The 13,863-nt window shown below is 40.6% G+C and overlaps 1 protein-coding gene across 4 annotated transcripts in view; it reads left to right on the top strand.

Annotated features, from left to right (window-relative positions):
• vps13b (vacuolar protein sorting 13 homolog B) overlaps positions 1–13,863 on the top strand; it is a 314,335-nt gene that overhangs the window by 76,196 nt on the left and 224,276 nt on the right. For all 4 annotated transcript variants that reach the window (XM_026183458.1, XM_026183460.1, XM_026183459.1 and 1 more), the window contains exon 17: positions 3,936–4,120. In XM_026183458.1, coding sequence (XP_026039243.1) covers positions 3,936–4,120 — 185 coding nt within the window. The remainder of the gene's footprint in view (positions 1–3,935; positions 4,121–13,863) is intronic.

Here is a 13,863-nt window from a genome sequence, read left to right as displayed (position 1 = left end):
TTGTGGTTATGTGTGGCCTAAAGCAGCAGTTAAAGCTCGATAGCTATAACCCCAGCTGTACTTGTCTAAATATAGCTGTGACCACAGTCATATTGAACCAGGATGCTGATTAGCACCATTAAGACCACTGGCCTAAATGAATGCCAACTATGATTATGTGAAATATTTATTGTGAGTTTCCAAAAAAAAACCCAAAATAATTTAAGGATACTAACCAAAGTATTTGGTTATCATGTTATTTTCTTTCTAGCTTCTATGATGTTTCAATAATTCTTTTATTGGCTAAAATATACATTTTAATCTGTTCCTGCTTCGTGTCCAGATTTGGTCCTGTGCACAGAGGAAACAAGCTAGGCAAACAGTACCACAGCTGGTGTGGTACTTTTAGCTCTGACTCATGCTTCAGCCCAACTTCATGCCCTGTTTGCTTGATTTGGACTGAGACTCCAGCCAGTCAACTAGTTGTTCACCAGAAAGGTCAGGATGTGTTAGTCCTGGTCTAGTTCTGACTCCAACAGGGAACAGATGGGAAATATGGCCTAATGTTTCTCAAATACATTTGAGCTTTTTCTCTGAAATACATCAAAGGACAGCTGAAATTGAAATACCAAATTTTCTCCTTTTCCTGACTAATTTTAATTTTCTTTTAACACATTCCTGGTGGCCTCTGCATTTTAATGAAAAAGTTATTGACTTAAAGAACCACTGTGAGGTCAGAGACAGGCTATTCAATGAGGCACTGAAGTTAACGCCAAGAGCCTGAGTTAGGACCTAAAGTGGGTTGTGGGCACCCTTCTGGTAGGTCTCCACATTATAGTATAGATATTCTCTAATGAGTTTTGCTCCCCAAGCTACAGACTAATAGGCTTTCTGCACTATAACAGTAAAATACATGTTAGTTATTGTTAGTTCCATTGTGCATAGCTAATGTATGTTTCAAGGCAAATATTTTAATGTTGTTTGTTACTGCAGGTGATGCTGCAGGTGTTATTTTGAATCTTTTTGAGGTTTTTTTCCCACAAAGCTTGCGGCAACAGTGAAACACTGCCTGCCAGAAAGCTGTTTACCATGTTGCAGCAAGAAACACTGACCGTGCCAGCTACTTAATGAAATCCGATGAGTGCCTGGCTGTCTTCGCATACAGCATTCCCAAAACACCCTAATGAGAGTTTCTGTTTCTCATTTGAATCCAAGATCCAAGTTGCTGTTCGCAAAGAATTGGGCATAATATAATAAAAACAGGTGCATAATTAAAGTTTTAGGGGACCACATGCACATGACAGCTCCCCTTAAATGCTATAAACACTCAAATAAGGCAACAAACTTTCATCCCTTGCCAGTCCTCTCATTGAAGTGGCTTTGCAGGCACATTTGCTCTGCATGTGGGGACATTGTTGTTGCCGGCTTCCCTTCACTTTCTTTTGTTCAGCTGCAGTATCTTGCTATGTGCACACTGGGTGTGCACATATTTGAACGCACAAAAGCACACGAGAAACTCTTTGATTGATGTCTTGTTGTATAGCATACAACAGTAGTGACTTTTACTAGCAGAAAAGCATGACATGGCATGGTTTCCTATGTTGCCAAATCCACCACATGTAGGCACAGAATTTTAAACATATATGTGTGCCGTCAAGGTAAACTCATTGACCCAATCAGGTTTGAATTTTCTTTCTTCCTTTCTTCCTGTGTTTTTCCTGTAGCCTCTTTATCAAACGCGCTCTCACTTTCTGTCTCGTAGAAGACACAGCAGATGCTTCAGAAATCTGGGTCTGCCTGTGTGCAGCTAACTGCTCATGTCACCCTGCCGAACCACCCAGGAGCAGAAGAAAGGGAAAGATAAAGAGACTTGAAGAAAGACAGGGAGGGAAGCAGAGAAGTTAAATGATTGCAGAGCTGCTGAGCGCAGAGAAAGGCCTTGTGACATGTCCCACACTCAGAACTGGGACCAGACCAAAATGGGTGCGTGATTAAATGAACTGTGATGCTCGCTCCTGACACGCTGCAGCCATCGTTTGAATTAGTCACAGTTCTATTTTCAATGAAACCTCCACTCGTAGGGCAGATTCTATTACAATAAGTACTCAAGTGAACACACATGCAATACATAGATGGGTATCTGTGCTGGGGGCACTGCCAGTCCTCAAAATCCTAGACCAAGAAACTTTAGTTCCACTCCTATTTTCCTGCCTTGAGAACATGAGAGGAAAACAGGAGTGGAACTAAAGAGACTTGTTTGACTGTGCTTAGTTCAGCCTGCCTAGCCTCAGGCTTTGCTATAAGTAGTAAAAAGAAAAGCACAACGACAACATTTCTGATGTTTCTGATATTAAAATAATTTCTAAAAAGAAAAGTGCAAAACACCCGACAGAACATCACAACCAATTATTGCAAAGTTTAGGTTAGGCTGTGATTTGGTGTTTAAATAAAGCATCCCTAAAGGAATTTCCGATGTAAAGGTTTCTTCACCTTATCCAATGACATATTTATAAATGTAAAATCACAAATAATGAACATCTGTGCTACACGATATCATTAAAAGATTAAGATAATCTGGAAAAATGTCTGTACGCAAAGGACCAAGGCCGAACTCATTATTGAATGGCAATGATCTTTGATCAATGCAGACATTTTGTTCTGAGAAATTCATTGGCAATGGATTTCTAAGGGGTTAGACCAAATTTATTGCTTCATCTGCAAGTGGAAATTAAAGCTCTACCATGCAAAGAAAAAAAAAAAAAAAGTCAAAAGCCAGACCTAGAAACATCACCAACTACTTTGGGACACAGTTTGTTTGAGGTGGAGTGAAGCTGCTCTCTGATCTGTTTGGAAAGCATGGATGCTGTGGTTTTGGGGGGGGGGGAGCTATCCAGCTTCTTATCAGCACAGAGTTTAAAGCCGGCAACTATAATGCTATAGTGGTAGATATGGCTATGGTTATCTTGCAATGGTTTTATTCATGCTGAAAGACACAAACAGAAACAACATACTTGCTGCCCCTGCTCATGATGTCAAAGGGTTGGCTTTAAGGTCCAAAGCAGCTGTTCTTAACTCCCTCACGCTTTTGTTAAATGAAGAGTTGATGCAACATCATTGTGACACATGCCTCTGTACCAAGTGCTTGCAACATAAAAAAACCCCACATTTCTCATTTAAATCATTGTTTTTCTTTTTAGTTCTGCTGCAAAAATAAACACTTGTAATTAACTCTGGATTAAAAACAAGTCATGAAACAAAATCTGTTTTGATTATTTTGTTTAGCTGGGTTTTTTTTGTTTTTTTTTACATTTTACACAGCATGCTAACTTTTTTGAAGACTGGGTTGTAAATGAAAAAAAATGAAAAAAGCAAGTGTGTGTGTGTGTGTGTGTGTGTGTGTGTGTGTGTGTGTGTGTGTGTGTGTGTGTGTGTGTGTGTCAGATGAGAAATGAGAGCATGCTCCGCTGAATTTCTGATGGACAGAGGCCTGGAGAACTCCATCGGACTGTGGTGTTACCTCATCCCCCTGAACGCTCAACTCATCAGCTCGTCATACGCGCAGACTCACACAAACTCGCTCCCCCCACACTCTTGGAGACAGATGAAATATTAAAGGCGTAGAGATTCTTTTCAGGGTCGGGTTTCTGGGCTGTACATCTTTTCACATAAATCATCATCACAGTTTTGACGGAGGGGAGGGAAGGGTCGACAAACTAAACCTACCTGCCAAGTAACTAAGGAAAGCTTGGCTCACACTTGGTACTTCTTCAATTTACTATTGGAATGTAGTTCTACTTATTTGGCCCTTGGTGCTATCAATGAGCTGTTTTATATTGTGATGTGATATTGATGGATTTGTGGAAGCTGTGAACCATTTGTTTCCACCAGTGTCTGTTTCATTTAGAGCGTATTGGCATTTATGTGTATCTGACTCTGTCTTGTCCCTTTTCTTGCAGGAGCAAAAGGTCTTCAGTCCCCACCACAGAGTTTATTTTTGAACTTCCCCACTTCACTATACAGGCCACAAGGGCCCAGACACTTTTGCTCCAAACAATCTGTCAGAGCTGGACCCACAGCATGGTCAACGGAGCGCCAGTGACACTTAATGAAAGTCTGCTTACTGAAGTGTACAAGGCTCCAGGTGAGTAACACGAGACAATACAAAGCTTGCCTTGCCTTTGCTAATAGCAAAACCACTTAACACAGAAATCCAGATTCATTCTTTTCTTGCCCCTGACCAAGCTCATAAGAATAGTAGTCTTTTTCTACTGCTCTTTGATCTGCTTACACTGTAGTGATTGTAGGTTGAGGCCTGTCTACAGAGAGGAGACAGAGTAGGACACTGAAAATCACCTCTAGTTGGATTTTTGTGTGTGTGATGAATTTGCTTCTATTTCTTATTTGTGCATGTGTATCTTACACTGACACTAGTTGTACAGTGACTTCTTCTTTCTGTGAAGAGTTATCAGAGTGGAAAAGACATGTTTATAATTGCTCACCAGGGGAACGCTCTGTTTTTTAGTTGTTATAATATGTTACTGTAAGGTAGCAATATTTCTGCAATGGCAGCTAAGTCGCTTGATTTATTATATCCTTTCAATGGCTCAGTAGTGATGGAACAAAGAACAAACATACTCATCTGGTCTCTTTTAGACCAGAGTATTAGATGTTAAGGCATTCATTGTTGTTCTTGATTTATTGAACATTTTTTGAGGATAACTCTCGTTTATCCTCGCAAACTTTATTTATCGTCCTTTGTTTACTTGTACCAGTAAATTGTCAGGAAAGATATATTGAACTGGCTAATATTAAAAGTGATTTGACTTTCTTATGAAAACCTTTCCAGTTATTTCTGAGGGCACAGTACATTTGTCAGACTGTCACTGATGGGAAAACAAGCCAACTCGATAGCATTGAACTCTGGGCAAATTGGCATGCACGTATCCAGAACTGAAGTTCTCCAAGTATACACGAGTTCACGCGAGACACTTGAAGATCAACTTGTCTTATTGGGGCCCAATATGGGCTGCTGGACCTGCAGCTGAGACCAAATTAACTCTGAAATGCTTCATGTCACCTAGGGTGTCTTAATGGTCAAATAATAAATTTTGTCCCTTGTTAAAGAAAGGTAGGGGAGTCTGAATTCAATAAAACAGTAGCGTTTCTCATGACGGTAGCATCTGGACAGTCCTCTGGAGGGCCTGGGATTTTCCAACTCATTAGGATCATGTTGTTTGGTATGCCGTCAACATTCTCCCCCAGCCAAGCCAGCCAAGCTACCTTTTTCACCGTTGTGTAGCCGCCAAAATTTATGAAGCTGGTCTCCCGTGGAGTGAAGTCAAATATTCCTCTCCCCTCATTTTGCCTTTCTCTTGGAACGGGGTTTGAATAGCGACATGGAGAAACATTTGCACATCTGGTCCATGTGCTGGCAGGCTAGAAAAGGAGCAGTGGGGGCTTAGAAGAAAAGAAAGTTTGAGCTTAAAAGGCATGAGACTTGAGGAGAATAGGTGGTGTGCTGGGTAAGTATATGTAGGGAAAATACTCAGCAATAATTCCTATGATATAACCAAAAATGTCTAGTACTGTATCTGCTTTTGCAATTTCGGGAACACTCATACCTTAAGGGAGATGTGTGCTGTGCGGTTGGTAAGAAAATAAAGTTTGCCACGGCGACACCAGCCGCTATTTTTCCGTAAGTGTGACTTACTGGCTCACTGGCTGCAGATATTTGTGGTAAAGGTGGCAGATCTAATGCAACACAAGATTTGGGTTTAAACCATGAGATTGTTCTCGTGTCCCCAACTGCTGTAGCACTCATCAAGGTATTGCCAGCACACAACTGATACACGCTGAAGCTAAAAACTGAAGACGGCAAACAAACGCTGTTCACTTTGAACATATGCTTTTTCATTCTTTTAGGAATTTGTCCTCCCTTCTCTCTTTTGATGTTGCAAAGTTTTTCAATAGGGGAAGGTGTTTCATATTGAAGTCTAGCTGATAACACAGATGGTCAGTGTCCTTCGCGGGAGGGAAACGTTTAGGTATGAGAATTAATTCACTGTCCAAAAGAAATTCCACATTTCAGCATTTCACGGGCAAACTCAACAGCTTCAGTTTTAATCTCAAGGCACTGACAGACTGTAAAATATTCAAAAATATTAAGAGCAACATTCAGAGACTAAAATTCATTGCAGCTGACTGGAACACAGCCGCTAGGACTTGTAATACTTTGAGTTACTGTGGTGCTCAGTGGCAACTACAGGAATAACACAGCGCACAGCACATCCAGTGTAATCTGTGTTTCACAAGACCAGATATGAGTAAAATAAGAAAACATACCGTAAAATTATATTTTCCTTGTCACTCGATTGCATGTCTGCATGGTTTATCACACAGCTGTGTGGGACTGTTGATTCTCCTTTGCATTCCAGTGAAGTCCACACTAGTGTTGTATTTTATTGGTGAGCTATGCAGCAAACAGTATGTCATTATTGGTATCTCTAGCTGAAAATGGACAGGTGTGTGCCCATATGTGCTTGCGTCAGTGCATGTACGCTTGGACTATGTGCCTTTGTGCTCAGAAGGTTAGCATCAGCTGTGTTGGTTTGGCTCTACTTTACTTCACTCCTCATTCATAACTTATATTTTGTTTTAGAACATAGTATTTTTCCCTTTTAAGCTTCATCTCAGTTTATATATGTCTTTTTCTTATGCTTTTAAGTCTTCTCTGTTGACAACTTTTATTTTGTTCCCAATTCTTTTTGGATTTGTTACTAGGTCCTCTTTTGTATTCTCCTCTTTTTTTGTAATTGTCAGAATTCCCGGTTCTATGTTATATGCGTGTTCTAATGTTTATACATTATGCATGTTATTGTGGTTTTTAGTAGCAGCAGCAGTAATAGTAGTAGCCAGTAATTCCTGTCTACCAATACTTTTACCCACTGCTAACCTCAGATTCGGCAACACACTGACCACAGTGACCTCCCACATCTTACTCAACTCTATGCAGTTCTGTGTGAGTGTAAAATACACCGTGCGTAAGAATTGTGTTTATGTGTCTAATTTTGGTAGTGAAAAAGTTTAATCCACCCAGATTCTTTTTGTCATTGCTAATTACTGACCACATTAGGCTCTCACATGTATTTCTACTGACATCTCAAGGATATATTATTGAAAGCAGTCTCATTAAATGTCTGAATGAATAACCAGTTTACACTCAGCACTGGTACAAAGCCTGATTAGAAAAAGATGATAATTATGAATAAACCTTGTGCCCTTTCCTGCTTTCATTCAAGTCTGTGTGTGTAGTTAAGTATTTCTGTCTTTGTCACATCTGTGACAGAGCAACAATTCCATATACCGCAAGTGCACACCCTTTGAGCAGCTCATTTACATTTTATACAATGGATGTTTTTGTTTTTTTTCTTTTTTGCCTGCACCTCTTTTAAACATGAGCGGTGTTTAAAACGCTCAAAAGTAATTTTTTTAACTTGTCTTATTTGAGTTATAAGTGAGCGGTATAAACTTTCTACTGTCCAGACTTTTGCCCTTGACTGTAACTTTGGTTCTCACTTCCTTATTTTACTCTACAAGGCTATATTTGAAAGATAAAAGATCAAAGCAATTTAAATTAGCATAAAATTGGCATTTCCACCATTGATGGATTGAACTTTAATGTAGCTACCACAGCTGGTTTTCCGGCCTTGGAGCTCTGTGGTGGTCTGGACTGCGACAAAAAGAGGGAGGTCTGGTAAAAGTTGGTTGGTGGTGGTCACCAGTCATGCTTTAGATGATTGCTGGGTGATATACGAGCTGTGACATAGCTTTAGCGTGACAGACATGAGGGGAAAAGAACAGAGGACGAGAGAGTGAATGATATAATGAGCAAGATGAAAAATGAAAGAAAAAGGAACATAAAGGTTGAAGGGAAAAGTGACAGAATGAAATAAAGAGGGTGAGAGTGTGGGGCCAACTGTGCCCAGAAATACAACTGGTCATTGGCTTGCTTTATTAATCCCAGGTCTGGCACCTAATTGCGTGTCAGTTTAGGCACACAGGCAGAGAATCGTGCATATTTGCAAATGCAATGTATTCCTACCTCCATCTTAAATGGATCATATATATATATATATATATAGCTAGCTTCTGAACATATGATCCCATTTAAGGCAAATAATCAAGACTATGTTCTCACTGCATAGCAACTACAGGCATGTTGTTAATGTTAGTAAGGGACGTATGCTCTCACTCATTTAACCGTATCATTATTAAAACAAGCCCTTTGTTTTTAGTTCTCCCTACACTTACCATGGTGAGGTGAGGAGGGGGGGGGTTAAGAAAAAGCTGGAGAAACGATTGGGGGAAAAAAACCTGCCAAGTCCATTCAGGGTCACATTAGTGAGACTTACTTATGCTTTTCTTCACACTGATATCTCCCGTTGCTTGGAAACAAACATGATCTTTGAGACACATCAACAATAGTTTTACGCATTTTTGCACTGCATGAAAAAGGCTGCTCTTGTCATGGCCAGCAGTTTATATCCCTGTGATCTAACTGCCTGTGATGCTGTAGCACAATAAATATCGGTAATAGCTCATTGTTATAAGAGGGGGGAAAACTTTTCAAATCGTCCTGTCACCTGTGTAATCTGATGCCTCGTATGTTTTAGATTTTATGTTTTCTGGTCCCAGAATTTGCCCATCTGTCTTTGCTACCTCCTCCTTCCTCTGTTTTTTTTCTCTTGTGCGCCACTAATAATGCAGCTGTTGGTAGCATGCTTCTGGCTATAAGACTGAACACAGGAGGTTGCACTCTCTCAGTTTTTCATTGTTTTCCTGTGTAGATTTTGGCTGACACAGGCTTATTACTCACAACCTTAATGTTTCTCATCTATTAATCAAGACAAGTCAGAGGAACATGCAGCTTTGCCCCGTCATCTAATGAGCCCATACACTTAGCTCATGGAGATTGTTTTGATAGTTCTTTTGATTGTTCTCCTGTGAAGAAAGGAAGGACAACAGCCCTTTTTATGGTCTGCGGTTGTCACAAATGTCAGTAAAGGGTTGAGAAGCTTAATGAAAACCCTGAGATGTCTGTTTCAGCGTGGCCTGGCCTCTCACTCAAGTATCCATATTTCTTTGAAGAGGTAACTTATTGGTTTGAGAGAAATTTCTGCCTGTCGACTTGTCTTCTTCACGGATTGACATCAGGACAGGAAGAAAGCAGGAGGAAAAGAAAGAAAGAAGGATTTTTTTCATCCGTACGCAACCTTACATAAAAAACACGTCGTGTCAGCATCAGAGAATTGATAAATAAATCTTGGCTGGAACTTGAGACGGTTCTTGTCAATGAAAACTTCAATGAGCTACAGACGGGCTCGCTCCACTCCTGGCAGATTGTGATGATGTTTTAAGTCAGTCCAGACTTCCCTGCTTTTCTTGTGTCTTCATGAAGAATTCTGCTCTTTCTCTGTTGTTCACTTTAGTCCTGAGCTAATCAGAGAGGCCAGCGGAGTCGATGCAAAGCAGAAGTTTGCTGTGTAGTCCCACAATTAAACATTGGATTACGCGAAAATTTATACGTTTAATGGGATGAGAGCGCCAGGAAGTGCCTGAGGTCTGGTTGCAATAACATATCAAGCGTAACTTTCACTAAACTGCTTTTCACATGTATGCACAGATGCAAAATATCTATACGCATACGCATTTCCACATCAAAGTTGGTTTGGTGAGCTTAAGCATTCATAGGGGGACATCATGCTTGTCTTTTCTCACCATGGTTGTCCATTTATCATGCCTCTTTTCCTCATACCGTCCACAGAAGTTAGCTGAAATTCCGCCAAGTAGTTTCTTCCCCTTGTTTGTTTGAATTGTAGCTCACTTTTTCTATCATGGGAAATGAGATGTGATTCCAGGCATGTTGAAGAACATGGACGGTCCCAGTGCAGAATGTGGAATTCTGAGTTTTGACTTATTTCTTCCTTCTCTGATATGAATGTTGGATGGTGTAATTTACTTGAACACTAAATCCAACTGAGCATTGACACGCACTATAGTACTTGAATTAGTGCTTAATTTAAAGAACTACTACACTTTTTAGAAGCCTGATTACTGCCAAGCATGCCACACATGGGATAAGAACATTTTCTACAGATTTAAGCTTTTGCCCATTAGAGTTGGGATAATGAGCTCATCTCTCCCTGAAGTGTTAAACTGAAATATGATATGAAAATCCCACATAGACTCCCTTTTGGCCTCTAAAATATGTCACCTACAGATGATGTAATAAACAGAGCCCAAAGTGTGAACAGTTTTTTGAAAGTATAGATTATTTAAAGACTGTTGTGTTGTGTGTGTATAATAATATGGATACTGTACTGATTGTAAACATTAAAGCTATTAGAGCCTTTGATGAAGAATAAAAATCAAAAGAGAGACATTGCACATATTTCAGCATAATGTTTCGATAACAGAGATAGGTAATTCTTAATAAAAACTAAATACAAGCGCACACACTAAAGGGAAGAACATCTCTGAGACTTTAAATGAAACACACTAAAAGACTAATAGACTTTAAAGCTCTTGCAGCAGACTCTCTGAATGTTACCAATCAATGACAGCCTCAAATAAATCTGTTTGTATTTATGTCATCTGGTAGTGTCTGCAGAGCTGGCTCCCTGCTGTGAGCCAACCGCCCCATCTGAGGGTAGTGACTAGTGCCGACTGAGCACATAGCTCCACGTCACAGAGCCATAAATTTCCACTGTAACTCCCATTGAAGTGTCTCAGCAGCACCAAAACCCCAGTCACGTCTTGGCTACCACCACACACAGACACAGTCAGCCTCTGCAAAGCTCAGACATAAATATTGATCTCGTTGGATTATTGATAAACAAGAATGCTCTGCTCGTTTTCTCTTTAATTCTCCCCTCATAAGGGAAGTGGAGTGAGGAGGGAAAAGCTTGTGAAAGAGGACAAGAATAAGCTATAGAGATGCAGAGATCTAGAGAGTGTGAGAGAGAACGGATAGTAATCCAGAGTTGGATTTCAGCAATAGAGGGGACTGGTTTAGCGTCATTAGCTGTGGTCTGTAGTTTCGAGCATCTCTCATGGTGAAACCACACTGGTATTCCATCCTGGCATCTGCTTCAAAGCTAGAATGCCCCTGTTTCTTATGCTAACCAAATTTGTCAGAGCAGCATTAGGCTGGGGATATGGGAGATTGAGAGGCAGACCTTCTCAACCAGAACTGTGTTTTAATGACCTATCTTACCACCGACTAATTATTTCCTTACAAGTGGCAATGGGGGAATCCTCTATGTCACGGCACATGTTTGTCTATCACATTTAGCACATCTGTCGCCCCCTTTTCTCTCACACTCTCTCTCTTTCCCTCATCTTACTTCTTTTATAACTCTCCCTTCAGTTTTGCTCTTGATCCCCTTCCTCCCAACCCCCCCCCCCCCCCCCCCCCACCCCAACCCCATCCAACCACTGTCTTCCAAACCTCACTGCCTAGGCACATTAGTATTGGCCAAATTGCTTCCGCATGAAGACTCCTTAATTGTGGTAATTCAGTGGCAGAGAGAACCACAGTTTGAATGTGTGGAGAACATGTGTCACTGCTTCAGTGGGCCGACAGAAAAGCCAGCAGCACCTGGAGGGGATGGAAATCAAGAAAATTAGACCCCCAGCTTCTGCTACCACCGGCACTTATACCCCATCATTGTCTTTATACCATGACGGTTATAGGGAGCGAGTACCGCTTGCACACACCAGTACCGCTGTAACCTTCATTCAGTGAGGTAGGAGCAGCTTGACTGGGATTTTGTCATATGTGTAAGGAAACCCATTATTTTTGTTCACAGACACTTGCTGGATTGCTTTTCTGTTTTCTGTCTCACCACCCAACTTTAAAAAAAAAAACAAAACAAAAAGCAATTCTTCCTAATATGCAAAGCCCCCCTCAAAAAACAACCCAAACTCTGGCAGCAATTACTGGTTATATAAACTGCCCAGCTCCTTCATCTATCTACAAACAGCTGTTGTTGTTGTTTACATCTGTTTGAAATCAAACATGCATATTCTTCCTGTGTGCAGATATTCTTACAGCTTTAACCTGTGCTAAATAGTAGTTGTGATATTTTTTTTTCTAACTGCAATCCCTTCAAATATCAATTATGATTTAGCTCAGCTCAGTTTATTTTTATTTATGTTGTGTTAAATCACAACACGTGTCATATCAACGCAATTTCATAAGAAAGATTCTCTGATGGAACCATAATGAACTTTTAATGCATCCCCCAAAAGTACCTCAATGTCATTTTTACTATCATAAAAATCAGTTCTTGTTATCGTAGTAACTCGATGTTTTTCTTTCTGTAATGCAGACCTTTGTTTGAGTAACAAAGCTGCTCTCCTTTTAGTTTTAACTGCATAACAAACCACTACTGGTTCACCTTGTCTGTTTTCCTGTCCCACTCTCTCAGCATGTGTCTGCATTTTTGCTGTGTGTCAGTTCTGGGCAAGATGCCAGCAGACCTGCTCCTACTTACTGCTTCTACTGCTTCCCTCCTGACTTAGGAGAGACAGTTATTGTTTCTGCATCAGCACTTAATGGCTCAGCTGGCTGCTTTCAGGCTACCCAACTTGTCTATGTCTACCTCTTTTTCTGTCAGCCCCCTAGCTGCTGTGGGCCCGTTGCCAACCTTGGAGGTTTTAATACTTTAGGTTCTTTCCCCTTCTTTGTCTGTCTTTGTCTTTTCACCTGCCCTTTATGGTTTTGAGATAATTTACATCCTTTTTTTAACTTGTTTCCATCACACATAAAGCTGGTCATTAATGCATGGAGTATGTAGCTGCAAAGAGGGAGGGTAATCAAAACACAGCTTTTAATAGTTGTTCTAGCACAAGTCCTATAGCTTGGTTTTTACTGTATTTTGTATCGTTATCTCTTTTTTTGTCTGTCTTGGGATTTTTTTCAGACTTGTTATATGGTGTAGTATTTGAAGAACAGGAAAAATAAACCTTTTTTTATATAGCATCATAAATGAAAGTAAAACTATTTCTGGGTTTTGTGAATATAGACTAAAAGAAATGGTTCGCATCTTGAGGTAGAATATTGCCTGGTCCACCATTGTAGGCAGACAACTTTCCCATAGCCTTCCCCAAAGCTGTGAGAGCAGGACATGTTGGAATGTGTAAAGCATGGCTTTCAAGCCTGCAGATGTGCTGCACATATATACTGAACCATGGACACGCCAACTATTGAGGTATGCAGAAAGTAAAGAAAGTACCCTCCACCTCCCATACGGTGCATGTGTTAGTGTGTGCATTCTGCTTTTTTGCATCAGCTCTTTCTACCCCTCTTTATTGACTTTCAGGCCCCCTTCCCTTCATCTTCTCCGCACTTTCTCATTGGTGTTTTCTATGGCAAATCCAGCTGCCCACAGTTGCGCCCTTAGTGTTTGATGGAGTGCCATACTCTCTGGCCCCTAGCTGTGTGTTTATGTACTTCTTGCACCTGCCTTTGCTTGACGAGTAACAGTACCACACACATTCACTCACTCAGTCAGTCACACTGACACACTCTATACACACTCTAACCCAACATACACACATGAATCACACGGGATACTGCTGTTTAAGCCAACAAACTACCTACCCTTGTGTTTTTACTCTTTCTGTGTACCCCACATTTTATAGTCCTAACAGCTGGACAAAACATTGCTTAGAGCTCCCCCATGCAACAACCACCAACCCAGCAGGTGCACAGTGCCCTTAGGACATCTATGTGGGCAAGGGGATATGTTATAGTGATACCTCTAGTGCCATTTATCAAAGAGAACACAGAGTAGAAGAAAAGGCCCCTGTCATATTACA

Source organism: Astatotilapia calliptera, chromosome 11 (assembly GCF_900246225.1).
Source record: "Astatotilapia calliptera chromosome 11, fAstCal1.2, whole genome shotgun sequence".
Classification (NCBI taxonomy): domain Eukaryota; kingdom Metazoa; phylum Chordata; class Actinopteri; order Cichliformes; family Cichlidae; genus Astatotilapia; species Astatotilapia calliptera.
The sequence above is the reverse complement of the archived record's forward strand: the minus strand, read 5'-3'. Positions and strand labels throughout refer to the sequence as shown.